At 48.7% G+C, this 19,472-nt stretch overlaps 1 protein-coding gene across 3 annotated transcripts in view; it reads left to right on the top strand.

Annotated features, from left to right (window-relative positions):
• Positions 1-19,472, top strand: part of Hth (Meis homeobox homothorax) — a 392,475-nt gene that overhangs the window by 235,701 nt on the left and 137,302 nt on the right. For all 3 annotated transcript variants that reach the window (XM_076379358.1, XM_076379359.1, XM_076379357.1), the window contains one exon: positions 5,584-5,732. In XM_076379358.1, the coding sequence (XP_076235473.1) occupies positions 5,584-5,732 (149 nt within the window). The remainder of the gene's footprint in view (positions 1-5,583; positions 5,733-19,472) is intronic.

Below are 19,472 nucleotides of genomic sequence, written 5' to 3'. Positions count from 1 at the left end.
CTATGGAAATGTTCGAGCGTAGAGTGAAGCTCGATTTTTTATTCAGCTGTTGCGAATGGAAGCGAATGGTGGATGTGTTAAAGTTTTTCTGACACTATGTTTATGTAATTACCTTGGCGGATGAATAACTGTGCCGGGGGGAGACAAATGTTTTACTAAAGCATACTTTTGCTGCGTTCGAATTGCGAAATATAGAGGCGAATAACTTTATTTTATAGTTTCACCGCGCGGATACGCGTGTAAAAATCCTGCAAAACGTTTATTGCGAATATTATATCATACACAAACACGGGACATTAAATTTTCCACTTTAACGGGATTCACGCTTTATCGTTTGTTATTGCGTGACGTACACGGTGTGTTTTGAAAAATGAAATATATTTTTGGGGCTTGATTTAACTCCTTTCATATTTTATACTCTCTAATACCGATAAATAAATTCAGAGCTTTAGCGGGCCGATATTTTGTCAGCCTTTAACGTCACCAGTCGCAATTAACCTCCCAAATAATGTACAAAAGAGGCTCAGTTTTTTCACTGAATTATTGTTCCAGATATTCCCATTGTAGTCTACTAATAATGACTATTTTTTGTTACGGAGAATCTTCGATGCGAGTTTCAGACTCTTCGTTTTAACTACTTTAATTTGGTTTGTCGAAGTTCGCAGTAAATTCTCCTTATTGCCTGGAAGTACAAATGAAATGCAGTCGATTGGGATGGTTGCAGAAAATGAGTTTTTAACTATTTCTCCATCCTCTACAAGCTCGAAGATTTGATAATCTGATAATTTGAATATTTGAGGGACACAAATACTTATAATCTCTTCACCTTTCACCTTCAACTCCAACTTTTACTTCAACACCAAGCTCAACAAACTATCTACAGCCAACCACGAAACTGTCACATCGATAAATACTCGAATCCCAAAGAAGATGCTCCGATCGTACCGAATCGTTCCCTGAAACGCGATATCCATAGAGGTGTGTAGGCTAGTTCTCTTTTCTCCTCGGTTTTCCTCTTCACCGTCATTCTTCCGCGCGTGCCGTACCGACGTGGCAGCAAATAAATGTCTCGGTATCCGGTGCGTTCTCTACTTACAAGCTCGAAGGAAGGTCGTCGCGGCGGTACCGCGCAGCTCAGACGCCCTCTGCGCGCCTAAAGGCGGCCTGCGTTCGAAGCGGATCCGCGTGGATGGTTGAAGCCACCGCGATGGAACGAGGCAACGACGAAAGGGAAGAAGGTGGAGAGAACACGGTCCTCGGTTCGTTCGACGGGATGGGAATAAGGAGTTTATTTTCGGCGGCCATATGCGCGGTTTATTTCGACGGGCCGCGCGGCCACCCTAAATAGAGGTAGAGGTCTCGTCCCCAGAGGAAGACGTTTTCGGTGGTCTGTCTGTCCCGTTGTCATCCTGCCTTCGACTTCTTTTGTCCAGGACGCACGGATCGCTGGTAGAAACGACGCCTCGAAGCGCGTGACATTAATTGCTACCTGTTCCCATCGGAATTATTGCGTTATCGTGCCGTTTAGGCTCGCAGGCCTCTCTCGTTACTCTTTCACAGTCGACGACGGCTTACTAATGATCACGTACGCTCACTTTATTAGTTCTCGATTATGATTATTACTACTCTCTGTGCTTATTACGTTCCCGGGGAATCAACGCGCACAGGTTGCTCGTTCGACGCTGCGGGCTTTTCAATCCTTCTCGGTCAGTGTTTGATTGTATCGCGCGGGTCAGGGGGAGTTTATGCATATTTAAAGAGGCAAGAGTGAATCAGCTTGTAGTTTAAGATTCTCCTTTAAGTGAAATCATATATTTTTATGTTTCATCTTCTGATTGGATATGTTGAAAGTTATTAACTGGAGGGTCGTCGACTACCATTTTTGATAAGAAAATGTTTCTGTTCCTGAATAGGCAACTTCTCACACACTCTCTACACACTTCACAAAAATACATACTTCCTTGATCGAGGGCTTTTCTGAAGTCAACTCATATTAATTGTCGCCTACTTTGGTCTCATTAGAGATCCAAGTAAGCGACATTAAAATCTCTTAACACTACCAGTAACTCAAGACTCACAGAAATTGCTTTCCACAATCACAGCCGGAGTAAGCAAAGTACGCGAGCGCTTCCCAAGTTGTTCGACGTAGGGCCGCGTGTTTCGGCTGTCCGCTCGCCCTCTCGAAATAGCATATAGTCAGGCCGACGTGAGACTTCGCTTATTCTTGACCCATCGGCTAAGTATAGCCTGCGACAGCTCGAAAGAAAGAAGCAACAGGGGAGAGGGCTGCGTTCTCCTCGAGGCGGTTCATCCGCGTTGGTCGTCAGGACGCGAGCCTTCGTCTGAGCTACGCGCGAGGACGGGGTATAAACGTATAATTGGCCGCGCTTAAATCTCTATAACGCGGCAGTAAAAATGTGCGTTGCGACGCGTAAATCAACACGAGGACGATATGGTTCCCGACGCAGTTGGGCCTCGTAAACGCGCGAGCCCACCGCGCGCGCCGTGGACAATTTTCGCGACTTTCCGCCCTCCCCCTCCAGGGATTTATTGCGACGGTAAATTCGGACTTGATTCGCTTGGCGTTTCATTTTTCCCGTGCTGGGAGGCACTTGTTCCATGCTCGTCGTAGATCCTTTACGATCTCTCGATGTTAATTTTATTTAAAAGCTCCGCTGGAGTCGTTGATCCTGGTTAGTGGGTCGCGAGTGAAGAAATAGTTGCATCTCAAAAGTGACAGGACGTGGGTTTACACGTCGATAAGTGCACTTCGAGACGCATAGAGTTGATTAGAATCCTGACTGAGTCAGTAGGTACTTGGGTAATACTTCATGATGCAAGAACTCCATCAAATGAAGCCATGTATCTCTGCCAGGAGTTTGATTTGAGTTGTCCTCGATCTTTAACTCGCTGCTGTATAATAAGGAATCATATTTGCGATACAAATTTTTGGGTTTTGGAATTCTAGTCCATTACGAATGAAAGAAAAATCCTCACAAAACCTTCACAGTATCATCTATCCGGCAACTCAGAAATTGGAGCCAACACGTCCCGTGCTCACACAGCATTCTTCCTTGTTCTGTTCGCTAGATTTCCCCCAGCAGTTTCCAAAGGCCGTATTTCCTAGCATAGCCGGTTCACGGTGTTCATCGTCAGTTTCTTGCCACTGGATGGAGAGGTTTTTCGGTGGGATTAGTGTCTCCTCGCGGAAATGAGAAATTCCTGACGGGCAGAAGCAGCGCGGTTCTTCAGCCGATACGTCAGGGCGCGGGGTAACGGCGGCGTACGATTGGCACGCTACATTAACTCGATTCGCCGAGTAAATTAACTGCAATCAGGGGGACGGTCCGCTGGCCATTCCGTTATTCCGCTAGCCGCCTGCCCGGCCGTTCCGCGCGCCTCCAGACCGCTCTATTCGCTTGCACGGAGTCGCTATTACCCAGCAGGAGCAACGGAAGGACGCCGACCTAACGTCGTTTTTGTTGCGCTCGCTGGAGGACCAAACGGCTCTTGTCCGATGGACGAAAACAAGCCTCCCGCCTCTCGAGGAGAGATACGAGACGCCGAGACTCCTGGCTCCTTGTGAATCCAACCGTGAGGATGTACCACGATGACGTGATTTCTTGGTGGCTATTGCGTACTTGGGTGGCTCTTCCTCATTCGATGGCCTGAAGACGCGTTTTTCTTATTAGAAATTTGTTTGCTACTAAAAACGAGGGAAATGTGGTGGAACGTGCTTCAGTTAGAAAAGTTTGTTATCATCAGAAAAGCTGCTATCTACTTTAAATGTTTTCCATAATCCATCACTAGTTCCCCAGATCCATTATTCTCACTGATGCCTCGCAGTATCGCGTCAGATCACTGCTTGGAATCTCGTCGAATCGAATGGCAGGTGGTCGACGAGGCTGATCGAAGTCGATCGCTTTTCCCCCGTCCCTGATTCGTTCCAGGAGAGCTAGGGGACGCGAGAATTCGTCCGATTTCCATCGATCTCCCGCCGTTCCGCTCCGTCCGCTCCTACGTCGGACAAATTTTTCGTCCTCCCCCTCTGACGACCTCTGGCCACCCTTTCCGACGGATGGCCCGCTTGGACGAATTCAAAGTTAATCTCGGCCACGGGGCCGTTCCTTCGGCAAGACGAGGGGTGAGAGAGAGTAGGTGGCGGTCGGCTGGCGCCCCCGGGGCGACCTGTCATCGTGAAACCCCTGGGAGCACCGGGCTCACCCTGATCTCTCTGTTACGATAGAAGCTTGGGAACCGGAGCCTTGGGCAGCACGATAAGGCTCGGTCATTTATAATCCGTCGGCGTAAGTAGCCTGCCGCTCTCTTTCCGCGCTGATTGAGAGAGAAAGGAATAAAGGGAGGCCTCGAACTTCCGGCTCTAGCCGGAGATGGATCGCCGTGAACGTCAGGTGAATTCTGATGACGCTGTTTTCACTGCCGACTCGAGTCGGTTTTCCTTCAGTTGCTTTTTTTGGATACTTGAGACGTTTGATGTAGAGGTAAGAGGAATTCCTGGAGTTTAGGGATTTTATACAATCTTAGGAAATCTTTTGCAACAGCCTGAAGCTTTTTATAAAATAGGTTCGATACACAGTGTTTTCTCGATGTAGACTCAGAGCTCATTGATGACTTTATGTAGTGGGAGAAGGTTTCTCAAGTCGTCTCGTGATCATGGTAGCACATTTTGGTCTTCAATAGTCTGAAGAAATAGAAAATGATTAACGAGTTTATGACCAGGAATCACTGCATCTAGAGGGATTCATACAATGTAAGAATTTCATAAAATTCTAGTGAATCGTTTAGGAAGCTCGAATTCCACCCGCGAAAGCGTCTGACGAGTTCATCAGCTGCAGATGTAATTAATGCGAGAGATGGATCTGACAGGAAGGAGGGGAGGAAGATAACTGGAAACAGGCTCGATAATTTATAAAAATGATATTTGCCGCGGAAAAGCGTGACCGTAAGCCGACTTAATATCTCTCATTACCGTCTCGACGCTCCGGTCCCCGGTGACCGTGCAATTAAAAAGCTAAGATTGATAAATGACGGGGAATTAATGCGCCAGGGGGATGAAGAAGAAGGGAGGCGAGGAACGTTTAGGGGGCAAGCTAGCGAGAGAGGGACAGGGTGATTGCGGGTGGCTTAATGGTGTTTGTATGCATGGGCACCGGCCCTAAGGGGTGAGGTAGTTATCGCTGGGTATAGTTTGCACCGAAAATCGGGACGCGGTTTGAAGTGCTTGGAAATCTTACCCTTGATAATACATTCAGGACAGTGGATGGGGAGGACTTCTAGGGTGATTTGTGTACTCAGAGTTAAATTTAAAGAGAAATATTTATTCTTCAGACACTCCATCTTTATATTTATTTTACATTCTTTACCTTGCACCCCTAATAAAAAAATTTCACTACTCAAGAATTGTTTATTTTTTACATATTCTATTACGTGAAATACTTGCCAAAACTTGTGTATTCTCAACTCTTAAATCCTTCATTTATTTTAAGTGATATTTTACTTATAAAAATTCTCAGTGAAATTCTCGAAGCACTTGAACTAACTTTGGTCCACGATTTCTTGCAGGTGACGCGAGTAACGCGAGTATCGGCAGCGGCGAGGGCACCGGCGAGGAAGACGACGATTCGTCGGGTAAGAAGAACCAGAAGAAGAGGGGCATCTTTCCTAAGGTCGCGACCAACATCCTCAGGGCGTGGCTGTTTCAACACCTCACGGTAAGTGTCTACAGTCGTCTTTCACTGGTCCACATTCTGTCGCGCGTCGACGACGTTCCTTTCATCGCGTCGTTCGCGCGTCGTCGAACGACGAGCCGCCTCGTCATTCGTCGTCCTCATCAACGCGCTCTATCTTTCCTCGCGCGTTCATCCTTCGTCGACGATCACGGGAAAACAGTACGCGCGAGGATCCTCGAACACGTTCCCACGAGGTCTCCAATCATTCACTTATCAAAGCGCGCTTAAGCGGAGCAGCGAAGATAAACGACGCGACCGGGCCGAGTGGCAAAAAGAAACATTTCCTAAATTGCTTTCACCCCGGGGGGGAAGAGGCTCGTAACGAAAAGAAACGAAGACGGAAAAACCGTTGCGTCGGTGGAGGGACACTAATCTCCTAATGCCCAGATAAGGAGGACGGCGGCCCCGCGCTTCCCGATCCTAGCGGGGCATCTAATGATTCACGGGTAATCTGAGCCGCAAAAAGCGCAACGCGATTAAAGGGTGGGTCGGGGGGACGAGGGAGAGGGCGAGCGAGAGATTGGCGCGTTGGTCGGTGATGCTGGTGGTCGCGGTTGCGTAACGTTGCGCAGCAATTCGGGGCACGGTACATTGTCCCTCATACTACGGACACCCCATAGATTTCGGGTGTGATCAGGTTACCTTGCGAGAGCGGTAATCATATTGCAGCTCGGTTAATGCCATTACCGCACCGTAGGGCTCGGGGGGAGGGTTGCCAGCCACCCTCCAAGCCACCCTCCAAGCCACCCTCCAAGCCACCCTCCATACCACCCTGCATCCAGCGCCGTCGCCTGCTCTTCCCTCTCGCTCGCCCCTCCTGCTCGCCTCTCTCTGCCTGGCTTCGGCAACCCCCCTAACAACGTGTATTGGATATGACGTCGGGGATAGTGGGTTCATGGTTTAATGCATATACGCTGTTTGCGCGATGACGATACCGCGCTCATGAAAAGGCGAGCCTGCCGCTGCTCCGATACCGCTACGCGAGCAAGTCTTTCCTCTTGCTCGGTTAATCGCGGCCTCGAGAGCTGCCGTGCTGCGAGGCTTGAAAGGATTTTAATGTAAGAGGTATTAGGGAAGAGATTTCGTTTTCTTTCGATTTTTTGAGAATACCTTTTTTGGAGTATTTTTAGAGGTATTTGGAGAAATTGCTATGAATCTCCCATGATTCTGTTTACTTTCCTCCACTCCATTTCGCTGGAAACTCACCCTAACCAGGGCGAAATTAGGAACAATTACGAGGTAAAAGTAAGCGCACTCGTGCCCGCGATTCATGGATCTCTATGGCCGTTATTACCCGGTATCCACTGCCAGAAATTACAGCGGTTTTTCCCTAGCGTCGCCTCGTGGGCATTCGTCTCGACGTTATTACGAGCGATTAAGCGACTATACCGTGAACCGGAATTCATTCGCGAGCTGGATACATACTACGCCTTAAAAGAGTAAGTGACTCGGGCCAAGTGTGTATTCACTCGGCTGCCAGCCTCTTAAAGACCTCTTTCCGACGCTCCCCCTTTTTCCAGCTAACGAATTACAGCCCCAACAGCCTTGATTTAGCGTCCCAATCTTTCTCCCGCGATGACTTACGGTGCAACAAAGTCCTCTGCTCGGTGTGCGACTGTTTCGTCGGTAATTATCGTGAAACAGATGTCTGAAACGTGAATATAACGCTGCTTAGGCGTGACGTATGTTTTATTAACGAGCTGCATGAATTTACTGTAAAACTAGGTGATTCTAACAAGATCCACGTCACTTTTGCATTTTTTACGAAACTGTGTCAGATTAGTAAACAACCCTGAATTGGTCTAGCGAGATTCACAAATATGCATATGTAATTTACAAAATTTAATTCAGCAGAAAGCTGCAAATTTTGTTTCCGCGACTATCAATCTTCTCCTATCCTAGAACCTAGAATAATAGAAGTATTCTATTCACGATTAATGCATCTACTTTGTCCAGTGTCATCTAACTTTCACCTCACTTGATTTATTTCCCTCAGTCCACCGATTAAAATTAGCAAATTTAAGCAGTCCCGAGAAAACAAAACGCAGCGTCTCGAAATCAAATCTGCTCAAACGTTCTCCATCTCTCCCAGGAATAAATCTCATCGTGAAACAATGACGCGGACAGTATTACGCTCGGAGTAAATCAGACGGACGTGGCCGAAGTTCTGCGTCCGTAGATTTATCACCGTGAAAGCAAACGCGACTCCGTTCCGCTGCCACCATCGTCGAGAATTCGTAGTCGACCGCGTCGTTTCACCCCAAAGCATTTTGGAACCGCGGCGACCCGCGCCAAGGAATCCGCCAGCTCGCGCCAATAATCTGTCCCCGTTCGCGGCGAACGCCAATCCGCGCGCCGCGTTCCGCATTGACGCAGGGCATCGGGAAAGCGGACATAGTTTGCATACGGCCATAGATAGTCGTCACGTTCGAGTAAGAAGCGGAGGGAACGCGTGGACGCAGCGTGCCACGCTCGCAGACTGGCCAAAGAGAAGAGAAATACTCGGGCTTCGGCTGACGTTAGATCAAAGGAGACGAATACACTGCAAAGGCAGCAGGACGGCAAGACAGAGGGACGCTGCACCTCGGACGGCTGAGTATAAATTAAATTAATTTGATGGAGGTGGAGCGTCTTCCCTGCGGCTGCTGCGGAATTTCTTCTTTGTAGTCGACGGAAGTCGAGAAAAGTTCGTTTCATATGCTTCTGTTTTCTGAAATCACTTGCTAATGTTTCGATCATCTGTAGAAATTGTTGTTCTGGGAATATGAGGAGAAAGGATATTAATTAGATTTTTTAAGAATTTCATTTCGTGATTTAAGTAAGTGGAGTTTTCGAGACAGAATTTGTATTAAATTTTCAAAACTGACAGTCGGTATATGATCGCACCTATCTACTTACTTTTTCTTTAATATACAATTTTTATTCAATTTTCGTGATATCTACCCCTTAACACTAAACTCAAGAATCACCTATATCTACTTCTATTACGAGAATCTATGAAATCCTAAGTAGGGAAAACGCTGACCGATACACAAACCTCGGTGAAAGTGCAGTGGCAAACAGGTAGTAGAATGTGCATCTTTGCCAGCCCAACTAGATATCAGTGATTTATTTGTCTACCAGCGGCGAACATGAATAATTTAGACATCGTTGGCAGTGGAAAGGGGTCGTTAATTCGATGCAAGGATGTTCAGCGAGGATGCAATGCCGTCGGAGTGCAAAATCGTTTCGGTTGTTCGACGTCTTCCCCTTCCATGGGCCCTTGTTCGTCCATTCTCACAAGCTTCCTGCCTCTGCTCTCTCTCTTGCTCCTTGGTTGTCATTTTGAAAGCCATCCCGGCGACCGCCCCTCACCGTCCGTCCGTACGTCTGTCGGACCATCCAGCGTACCAACCAACCGACCGACCAACCAACTCTGCGACCCTCCCCAAGTTTAATTAGACGGAAGAGGAGCATACATCATGGTCGACTCCGTGTCCCGACCTTCCGCGCCAGCCAACTTGGGCTTTCCAGAATTGTGGCCACCGACCTACTACCACTCCGCTTGCTCCTTTCTCGCGTACACCTTCGGGAACGATGTTTCAAACACGGTTTCGCCTCTGGAGTTGTCCTGCTTCGAGGATTCTATGGGGTGAGAATGAAGGAGTACTTGCAAGCATCGGTAGAAAAACGTGACTTTCAGATGGAAACGAATTTCTCGTTCACGGAGCAGAGGGAGGTTTCGTCGAATAGTCGATGAACCAAGGAGTTAATTTCGCGTTCGTGGGGGGATTGAATAGACGGCGAATCTGGAATTTCCATCTAAATCGAGTTTAGCTGGAAAATTCATTTCAGAAATTTCCAGTAGATAGTAACAATTACGCTCGGCCTGGGTCTCGAGCAATAATCCGGAGACCCAGCGCCGAGGGAGAAAAGAAGAAAGATTGAAGATGGAGTCGACATATATAATCCATTTTAATTTACTTGGAAGATATATCCGTCTAGCTTGCAGTTTCCCGCGACTTCGCTCCTCTCTCCCCGTCGCTCCTTGCCTTCTTCCATTTTCTACCTCTGCCTCCTCCCCGATCTTTCTTCCTTCGTCGGCGTCGCCCTTATCCCTAGACACCGTAGTCTTCTTATATCAATGGAAGCATTTCGCGAAATTACATTTGCCAGTTCCGCGCTGTATGCTGCTCCGTTTCACGTATCGAGTGGCGCCTCGGAATCCCTCCGCCTTCTCCCTACCGGCAAATAAATTTCATCTTGCCTGGAGAAGGCTAATTTCGTGTCAAATCCCTGCCTCCGTCACGAATTTTTAATTCAGGCTAGGAGTAAAAAACGATTCCGATTGACCCTTTTTCATGCTTGTAGAGATATAGCATCATCATAATGGATTTAATGGATCTTGGGATTTAATTACCATATTTTTTATCAGGCATATTATTCCTATTTATATTTTAGTACCAAGGCTAAGTATTTCAAGTTATTTTGCTATCTGTGAATTATTTGGTTGCGGAAGGAATAAACCACCTACGATTAATGTACCTTCATTTTTTCCATCAACGTCAGTCGAGGATTCCGTTGGAATCGACGAAAAAGAAATCTAATTCTCGCTAATGTAACGCGAGCAAGTTGCTCCAGAACGAAACGATTCTTATTCGATATTCCGCGTTGTAACACGAGAACGGAGCATAGCCGAGGCAATCAATAAGCCATCTAAGGCAGGTAATGCCGCTACGGTACAAACCGCAAACCGGCAATGCCATTATCTGCGCACACACAGAGGCGAGCGTGCACATGCGAGCCGCAAGCTGAGATGCAGGCGCAGCTCCATCGAGATCGATAATGAAACGCGTTTCATTTAGCGTATTGCGCGTTGCCGCTCCAATATATCTTGCCGCGATCTTTAATTCATCCGTATCTCGCGGGGCGATCGAGCAGCGTGAAGCTGCGAACAAAAAACCAGCAGATCGATCTGACGCGTGGCGGCATTCTTCCACGTTCCCTCTCTCCGCGAACGCCATAATCGCGACCCTTTTTCTCCGTCGATGGAACAGCGAATCCATTATTCCCTTGCACCGTCGACCTTTTAATCGCGCGGTTATCGACGAACACCGCCATTCGCTTTTAATATTCAAGGAACTCGGGGGATCAGCGATCGAGGCCCCTTAAATCAGAGAGGATCGTTCGCAGGGCTCCCTCGAAGCAGACGACACGGCAGTTGTCGAGGTGGCACGGGCGGTTTTCACGAAACGACGCCCGCAAGAAACGGGGAACAGCCTTAGTCCGGATATTTTAAACAATTTGCATAGACAATCATAGCGGCAGTTTTTTCGGCCGTAAAGGGGCTCTCTCCGGCACTCTCGAGTCGACTGCCGCCACGACCCATCCGCCAGCTGGCTGACTGGTTGGCTCTGCCCGCGCCGCCCCCTCTACCTACGGAGGAGCGTTTTATGCCGCCATAACCGTAGCGCGGCATGGCCCACTTAGATCTGCTATCTCGGCCCCAGCCTGGTGTCCGGGTACCGGCTGATATCTATTGTCCCCTTTGCCACCCCTGGACCACCCGTTTAACCGCCGAGCTTCCGGTACCGGCTGCCTCGTCCTTGCCCGCCGCTGGGTCAAGGTCTACGAGCCAACGCTGCTTCCCTCGCGCGCTATCCGTTTGATGAGTTCGTTAGCTCCGGAGAAACTGACTCCACTGTGTTGGACAATTGTTCCCCAGCTTCTCTACCCGCGCCCCGTTGTCACCCTATCGACTCGGAAGAACGTGGAAGAGACGTTTGCATACATCGACCGGCAGTTTTCCGCTCGAACAAATCCTCACCGCCCTTCGCGAGAGTCAATGCTTCTGTTCCGTCGCCGGCTCCCACTGGAGGTCTTCTTCATCCCTGTTTCTTACGTGATTCTTCTTTTTATTCGACCGTGTTTCTTAGTCTTACGATCTGCCTACGTTGGGATTTTCCTGAGCGAAGGGGATAGAGGGTGACACGATGCTGAGGTAGTTGAATGGTAGCTGCGTTTGTTCTTGGGAGATTGAATGGGTGATCCTGGGGAAGAGTGGGAATGTGTTAGAGTTTTTTGTTTCGGGGATTCTAGAGTAGGTCTAGAATTTTTTAATTCTGTACAGTAATTAAGTTTTTCATTGAACCCACTTTCTATCATCTGGATTGAAAATTTTCCTATTATCTTTTATCTACATGCTTGCCTTGTGACAGATCATTTGCTTCTTGGAACTCACGTTATCGTAGTCTTCAAATTAGTCTCAGTCTGCACTCATCTGCCTTCCCAAGCACAGTTCATCTGTTATACGATTTTCAGCGATTTCATTCTCTTTTCTTTCGAGTTACGTTACCCAACGTTTCGTTTTCCCTCTAACATTCACAGAGAGGGCACTGGAAGCGTTAGGAGGTCATGTCAGACGATGTAATTTCCTCTCGAGGGGGTGATCGAAGCGACGTTTCTCTATCCTCCCGGTTGTCCTCGCGGCGGTGAAAGGTACTTCCATTCTGGTCCCTACGGTCAACCTACAACCTTCAACCTCCTCTGGCTGGCCCCGGGCAACCCCTTCTGCCTTTGCTCGGTGCTCACTGGCGCCGCCTCGGCTCGCATTTGAATATAATACTTGGCCCTCGTCGGACGAGCGTCCCCGGCAACCGAAGCGAACTGTAATTATGTTGATGCGCGGCCATTGTTGCGTCCATTCTGGACGCCCGGCTGAATGCCGAATCTCCTTCTTTCCCTCTTTGGAAAGGCCTCTGCACTCGCCCACGCCGCCGCTGCGGCGAGAGAAACCGAGACGATTATTCGTTGCATCCTTGATGCGCTTTGCTCGAACCGGACAATGAGCGGACTCGTGGCGCAAATGCAGCGTGAGGGACTCCGAGGTTTTGCAATTACTCCGTTAATGGTCATAGTCTGGAGAAGTCTTGTTAGAGGTGACCCTCGTATGGTGGTGATATTATATAGTACTGTGTGATGGGGTTACTAGAACAGTAGCTTCATTTTTGTAAGTGTTTTATAGAATAATGAACTTCAGAATTGTGTCTCGCGTTATAAACTTCAATGAACCAATTCTACATACATACCTCATTAAAAAAGAAAATAATTCATAGGGTAGCTTGAAGGTACTTCACGCAAATGCAGTATAGAGAGTAAAACCTATTGGAAGTTGAGTATCGAATAGAAACAAGTGATCTCCCTGTGAAATTAATCGCGAGTCCGCGTCAGTCGAAGATTAACCCCTGCGGAGAGGGCGATAGAGAGTCCCGCGAAGGGGTGATTAAAAAAAGGAACAGGAATCCTTAAGAGCCGGGTAGATAATTGCAAAACCTGCGCGGTTACCGTCAGCACCGCTACATAGAGGAACACTGCAACGTGCAACGGGTTGAGCGTCGAGAGCCACCCCGTCTACGGGGGCGGCGCGCGGACCCAGGATTAGACTGTCGCCCCACGACAGGGTAAGCCCCTATTTTTGCGAAATTTATCGCCGTTAATCCCTCACCCTCCCCGACCCGTCGGCTCCCTCCGTCGCGCGCGTTGTTCCCGTTGTCCTCTCCTGGTTCTCGCTGCTCTCTTTCTCGACGCCCCCGCCCATCCCCCTTGTCGATATGAAAAATAATAAAATGCTACGTCTTTATACTCACCGACGCGCCCCTTACCCCGTGCCTGAGGGGCTCTTTCGTCTGCGCCACTGGACTACTCGTCGACGGGTAATCCCAGCCGGATTTAAAACATTCGTATCTTGAATATGCATTCATAGGTTTATACCAGGGACTGGCTCGCGTATATCCCGCCAGTGGCGCGCTTGGGGGGAGAGAAAGTGTGTGCGTTCGTCCTTATTCGCGCTAAGCGGCGGCCAGAGCCCGGTATTAGCTCGGCCACTCATTAGCCTTTCTGGTCCCACTTGTCGCTTGACGTAATCTCGCGTCCGTCCTCGCTCGCCGGGCTTAACTTTGACGCCGCGACGTCGCTACTTCTGCACCTCTGACACCTTCCACTCTGCGATCTTTGGCGACTGAGTTCATTCAATCTTTGTGCGTTGTGCCAAAACTGACCTTGTTGCAGAGATACTAGTAAGTAATTTAACATACAAGACTACATAGTGGAGTCATAGATAGGAGTTTTTATAGGTGACGGAGAAATTGCCAATTCGTCAGATTTTAAGAGAGATCACTGAATATTCAATTAGAAGTATTTAAGTTCCGTGTTAAGTACTTATAAAACTTCGAGGACCGGAAATGAGTTACTTGGATAAGTACCGAATTCAGTAATTCGGTCTTCCTTGGGTTAATTATTACGCCAGGTGTATTTTGATAGCGGCCCTCTTTCGACGACTTCGAAGACAGTGGATGTCTCCGCGTGTGAAACGCATTGAGGACTCGTCAGGGATCGGTGCTTTCGTTACAGTTTAAATTAATCCAATTATGCATGCTGGGCAAAGCGAAGACCGGCTGCCTCTCTCTTCTCTCGTTGCCTCGGGTCTTTAAAGGTTTAAGCCGAATAATGGACACAAGGTCCGCGCCGCGTCATCCATATGCAAAACGTCCTCGCGGCGGCAGGGATTAGTCACGGCGGTTTCGAAAGGATCCGCGTCGGCGAAATTTACGTCGCGAGTCTTCGACGAACCACCTTGTCTGACTGATTTGTTGCATTTAAATTACTCCTCTGTCGATTCGGTTGCTCGCCAGAGGTAATTTAGAAGCTCGCTTCATATGTCCTTTTAAGACTTCTAAAAATGGTGCTAAAGTGGAATACAGCTATTTAGAGATTGTTAGGTTTCCTATCACCTCAGTTGACAGAAAAATCTACAATTTTTACTACAATTACATGCTTATAAGTATATCCCGATTATATCAGCCTTGAAAGCTCGTAGTTTTGGTCCCCTGGGATCTGGCTGTAGATTTACGAGACAGTGTCCCTGAACTAGACTGAGTTCGCGGGCAAAACGTGGCTCCTCAGCCACCAGCTCTTCTCCCGTCGACGTTAATGATCGTTCCGCGAACGGCAATCCCATTAAGGTGCGTTTTCGCGATTCCCGGTAGACCTCTAAATTCCTTCCAGCCGTCTAGGTAACGTTCACTCCGTGCAAAGATGAGAAACGGTGTAGGGGACCACGGATGTTCCTGCCTCGTCTATAGCTTTCCGTGTGTCCTTGCGTCTCTGTGGGCGAGAAGGTTTCAGCGAGGGAGGAGAATATCGGTGGCACCCCATTAAGGAGAGTGCTGGACATCCAGCGTGTGTACTCAGCGCGTGTTGTTTGTACTATGGGACATCTGTGTGGATGGTTGTTCTACTGGTTGTTGGATATTGATGCGTACCTGTGCGTAGTGTATACCGAGGTGCCATCAATATTTGATGTCTCTTCTCTTGCGGGCCTATCTGCTTTGTTCCTTTTGTTGGTTCTTCCGTCTGAGGCAGGCACGAGGCAGACATCGGACTCATCGATTTTATAGAGTGGAGTGTGGTTTTTTATGGTAGGGTGCATGATTCGAATCTGCAGTGTAAATTATAGTGCTCATGGAAGTAAGTAGTTTCAGACAGTGTGTGATCAGACAAGTATAATTCTCCTTTAATGTACATATTGAGAGGAGAGTTATTTTTAGCTAATATGATGGTGCTACAGTATTTATCGTAGAGTCATTTTTGAATATTTAGAGTTCGAGAAATAACCATGAATAATGGAATGACACTGACCCCAGCGTGTTATGTTAACGTAGAAACAAGATGCCAGGTGAGGTAACATCCAAAGTAGAAATAGTTCGTATCAACCAGACAGGTGAGCAAAGCTAAATTCGCTATTCGCATACATCACATTATTTATACGACATTTACTGTTTGCTCTTCACGAGGGGATAATTCGCAGCCAGCGATCGATCGCTAGGCGTAATTGTTTTTCGCAATCTCGCTCTTTCCGTCGCTGCTCACAATGGCGCGTCGATGTTTATGCAGCGGCCTGGACATTAATTACCGAGCCGTTAACAAAATATCATCGAGCGTTTTCAATCGATAATAAAGGCGGGAGCACAAAACGGCGGAACTACGAATATAAATTATTTACGGGCGACTAGCGAGGGCCGAGCGAATTATGCCGGAAGAGCGGACAAACGGCCTCGCCCCGTGGATTTCTATCGCGTCGGTAATTAACGAAATGTTAATTAATAATTGCTACGCCCACCGACCCCTCCCGCAACTGTCCAACCCTGGGCTCGCCGCCTGTCGGGACTATGGTCAGACGTTTTCCTTTCTCCAGGCCTCTCTCCTTTCCGCGTCGCCTTCACGCGTGGTCGGCTCGCGCGATGCGACGGTCGAGCATACCCGCGATTTTCGCGGCGCCTTTGCAGTCATGTACACCGGGGCAGCGTCATCGCGATTGGACGGTTAACGAACCAGCGAGGCGAACGAACCGCCGCGGCGGCGATTCGCCACGCGGTTCTCTTCGCGCTTCTCGCGTGCATCCTCCCTTTATCGGATTGGCCATTCAGAAGACAGAGAAACGAGAGTCGCTTTACCGGCTCGAACGGGGCTTAGAATGGATCCGGATTTCACGGTCTTCAGGCGGTATCGCTCCTCGTCCATTTTCCCTCTTCTTTTTCTTCTACCACCGTTTCTTTCGTCCTCCGTGCATCGGCGACTTCTGAGAGCCAGGTCGTTTCGCGCTCGTACCTTCCGCGGCATATTTTATCCAAGCACCACTGGAAACGTCGATGAAGCCAGAGCTGCAAGACACCCCGCGAGCGTTGTCCCATTCTTGTTGGACAGTGATCCGGGAACGTGAGCCTTTTTTAGGTTTCATTAGAGACTGCACGGGTATACGGTGTTTCAAGGGGTTACTGAGGTCACGAGATTGATAGAAATTATGGTTAGCTTTTAGTTAATGCAGGTTTATGTTTGGTGTGGAAGAGATCCCTAGGTGACTAATGGAGGCAATGCATTTTTTTATGAATTTTATTTTTTGTACTAGTACCTATCATGATCTAATATGTAAGTTATTTTGAATCTTGTTTCACTGACTAATAGGACTCACTGGAACTACTTCCTTCTACTAACTACATTTGCACAAAGTTACTCTCTATTGCAGTCAGTACCGCCACCAAAATTATACTCATGCAACAGCACGTATTTTTGAAAGTCGTTTCGGTAACGTGTTACGGAAGAGTCGCAGAGGATTGGCCTGAATTTGTTGGAAACTAGCCTCGAGGGTGGTTTCACGCCGTCGAAACACGGCTATCCTCTCCACGATTCCTCGAAATGGGAGTTAGCCGGTCCGCAAGACGCTTCAATTGCGAGAAACAAGCACGAGAGTAGGTCTCTCACGCGTGTCCGACCCGACCATCCTTTAATTCAGGCTGACAGGTGAATTCTCCTCTTCCCCCAGTCCGCAGCTCCGCTATCCCTCGGGGTAAGATAGATCCGTTCCCGGGATTTCCTACGGGATCCAGTGGATCTTGTATCACCGACGGCCATCTCTATATAAGCAATCCCGCCCTTCGTCCTGACTCGTCTGAATTGCCGGTAGCGCTGGCATTCGATCTGCTGGGAATCCAGAAATATTTCCTACCAGCTAATGCGCAGGAATTACGTAATTCGACTGTTTTGCTTGCCTTCTTTGCTGATGGAATCGAAATCCTGTGGGTGGGAAATTGACACACATTTTAGTATGATTGGTATGGTAGATAGATTCATTTTCTGAGTGAATAAATAAATAGATAAATAATTTGTACTTGAAAGAGTACTGTATTACGAAAAGTTTGTTTGGAGTGTCTCCTGTGGACCCTTGTTCAACTCTTATCGCAGTAGAAATGGAACGTGCCTAGTTAGACAACCGTAGTAGTCACAGTAGATGAAGACTGTAGCAGTCAGCCCATCCTTAAGGTGGTCTTCCAGTATGGAATATAAACTCATCGAAACTAAGAATATTTGTCATTCTTTTCTCTCATCCAAAATTTGTGTAGCCTATAATAGAACTCTCTGTTAAGTCTCAGCGCCTGTTAGACCCTAACAAATGAACGTACACATCAAAGCGATCGTCTTACGCTTCCCCTTCTCAGCGACGATAAATTATTCATCCTCCTTCGCCAGATTAAACGCGACTACGCGTCACCTACGTTATCGTCGACGATACTCTCACGTCCCAAACGAGTCTCGCAGGTCGTATCCTCGATCCTGTCCACGATCCCGCGATCCTCCGATGGAGCAGATATCCCGATCGAAGCTGGTCGCGCACGATATCGCTCGGAATACCGACGTCAAATCGCATTAATCGTAATATCGCGAGACGCGGGGCCAAGCCGCGGTGTAGATCGCATCGGCGAAAGATTCCGCAACGCGGTGCATGCTAATTGGACAAAAATCTACCTGTCCCCTCGTCCTGGCCGCCGCTCCGCCGCTCCGCCGCGCGCGGAGACTTTCTCGGGCCTGGCGAACGATCGCGCGCGGATCGCCGGGCGTAAAGAGAACACGACGCGATAGGGATCGGCTTTCGCTCCTCGTGAGCGTCACTGTAGGTAAGGTACGCGTATACAAGCCGTGGCTAACCGCCGGGGAAACGAGGAGTAACGATTTTACAAAGTGCCTATCTCGACGTCGAGGCCCTGCCCCGGTCCCCGACCCCCCGCGCCGTCTCATTCGCTTTTTCTCCCCGCACGCGCGATTATGCCGGCGCATTACCCGCGTACGTGCGTCTCGAGTACGTGTGGCCGCGCCACTAGGTGTGCGTACTCGCTTCTTGCACAAACTGCTCGGCCCCCCTCGGCCCCCCTCGGCCCCCCTCGGCTTCCCTCAGTGGCGAGGGACGAAAAAGGTGAAGGAAGAGAGAAAGAGAGAGAGAGCAGCCGAGCACAGAACCATTAGTCATGATTAGGCCGTTGACATTGACGCCGTGGCCGGACGGACGCGAGCTTGTAGCCCCGACCAGATGGAGTCCTTTGATACACGCGAGCCGAGCCGCGCCGATCTTCCTCCCTTATCCGCGAGCTATCACCCAGAGCTCTGCTCGAAGCCCCTATGATTTAACGGCGTTATTCGGCGCGTTAGCCTTCGCGGAACCGAACCGCCGCGTTAAGGCCTGATGTCAACCAGGAAGAGACGCTCGACGGTATCTCGGATCGCAGATGCGATCTTTCGGGTGAATTACGGAAATCATGCGGCAGATTCGTGCCGCAGACGGTTCCGTGATCGCGCCCGTCGACGTTCTCCTTCGCGCAGTTACGTAACGCGCTCGAACACGCGTGTTTTGTCGCTGTTTTTTTAGCGATCATCATCGTTAGGTGTAGCGTCACGTATGCTATACGTAACCTTATACAGCAGAGTGGCAAAACCGAGATAGCTCTGCCCCTTATGCAGCCTCTCTACATTATATTACACGGACCGTGTCGGATTACGTCTGGAAGTGACTCCGACGCGTCGTCTATCGTTCGCGTCGAACATCCGCGCGCCTCTGCCAGCATCGATCGCGGTCAAACTCGTCAGAGACACCCTTCTAGGCATCGCCTTCTTCTGGATATCTTCGAGTAGTTTGCCTTCTCAGGACTGGAGAGATAGACTGTGATGAATGGCTTAGATGATGCTTTTCTGACTATTGCGTGATGATTCTGGGAGTGGTTCAGATTTGGTTAAAGGGGTAGTTCAGGTACTCTCGAAGTATACTGATATGTAAAATTAATAGTTACTGCATGTAAAATTCAGCACAGGTTAAGTTATTTCCTCTAATTTCAGTGAATTCGGTCTTGCATGGCAATCGTC

Source organism: Calliopsis andreniformis, chromosome 5 (genome assembly GCF_051401765.1).
Source record: "Calliopsis andreniformis isolate RMS-2024a chromosome 5, iyCalAndr_principal, whole genome shotgun sequence".
Lineage (NCBI taxonomy): Eukaryota > Metazoa > Arthropoda > Insecta > Hymenoptera > Andrenidae > Calliopsis > Calliopsis andreniformis.
Note: the sequence above shows the minus strand (reverse complement) of the source record. Positions and strands in the feature narration are given on the sequence as shown.